The sequence below is a fragment of the Aplysia californica genome, unplaced genomic scaffold, assembly GCF_000002075.1.
Source record: "Aplysia californica isolate F4 #8 unplaced genomic scaffold, AplCal3.0 scaffold00860, whole genome shotgun sequence".
Classification (NCBI taxonomy): domain Eukaryota; kingdom Metazoa; phylum Mollusca; class Gastropoda; order Aplysiida; family Aplysiidae; genus Aplysia; species Aplysia californica.
The window spans coordinates 173993-175249 of record NW_004798130.1 but is presented as its reverse complement, the minus strand read 5'-3'; the positions used below and the strand labels follow the sequence as shown (position 1 = coordinate 175249).

General features: G+C 42.6%; 1 protein-coding gene across 1 annotated transcript in view; it reads right to left on the bottom strand.

Annotated features, from left to right (window-relative positions):
* Positions 1-132: 132 nt before the first annotated feature.
* Positions 133-1257, bottom strand: part of LOC101864486 (glutathione S-transferase 1) — a gene marked incomplete in the record, with an annotated part of 6375 nt that continues 5250 nt past the window's right edge. The window contains 1 exon segment of the mRNA XM_013089026.2: positions 133-433. Within this exon segment, the coding sequence (XP_012944480.1) occupies positions 275-433 (159 nt within the window).

Below are 1257 nucleotides of genomic sequence, written 5' to 3'. Positions count from 1 at the left end.
CAAATGTCACAGGAACTGCAGTAATCTGTCACTTCCTAATTATTTTACTTGTGAACTGCCCAAGTGATCTCCCGCTAATAACAACAACAAAAAAACACAAACAAAAAACACACAAAAAAACAACTGAAACAGTTTGGGAATATTCACAACACGTAATTTATTTATTCGTTTACGGCTACCACTATATGGTCATGAGGAATGTTTTGACGTCGATGGACAGGGGTTGCAAATCGTTGGTCAAAGTCAAGAGTCTAGATGAGTTCTGGTCAAATGATTACGTCACAGGGCGGGTCTCGATCCAGGTTTTGATGTTTTCTATGGCGCCAACTTTGGCGACGAGAGCCTTGACCAGGGGGAACTTGTCCAAGGAGCAGACCTTGTCGTCCAGCATGCCCGTAATTAGGTCAAAGACGGCCAGGTCAGCCAGTGACAACTGAGGGGACAAGAGATGTTTTATGTTTTAGTAGAGGTTTTACGGCGCTCACAAACTGCTTAAGGTCATAGGAGCGCCAATGGGTGGATGTCAACAGAAAATCCCTTACAGGGAATCAGGCTTACTCTGCTGACCTCTCTAGCTTCAACAGCACAAAGTCTGCTTCGACTATAAAGGCACCCAGAAATAGCAGGTCACAAGAGTGTGACAAACATTCAGAAGAAGTAGAAGAAAATGACGATAGTATGGATGAGGAAAGAAGAAACAGCAGTTCCCTGTTGCAGGTCAGGCACAGTTATGAGCATGACATTGATGAATCAGCCCATTTACGATTACAATTTTACTGTGCTTAAGAGCGCAGTTAATGTCCCCCCTTTGGGAATGACCTAAAGACATTTCAGTCAGTAGCACCGGGGGGTAGGACAAGAGAGAAAGTGGAGGTAAGGTTACAATTATTACGTATTGTTGTTACGATGAATACTACGTTTTTTTAAAATTAATGATAGTTTCAAGGTAGGATGGTGTAGGTTTAACCCCACTACCGACACTATTGGGTTATTTAAGAGGTGGGACCTCTGAGCGAAACGTCCATCTCCGAAGTGACAATGCCAAATGGGAAATTCGTGTAAAGTGCCTTTCCCAAGGACACCTTGTCAGACCAAGCTGAAGCTCGAATCCTCGAACCCACAATCTCATCCTCTTGTTGTTCTTCTTGTTCTTTTTGTTTTTCTTCTTCTTCTTCTTCTTCTTCTTCTTCTTCTTCTTCTTCTTCTTCTTCTTCTTCTTCTTCTTCTTCTTCTTCTTCTTCTTCTTCTTCTACCACT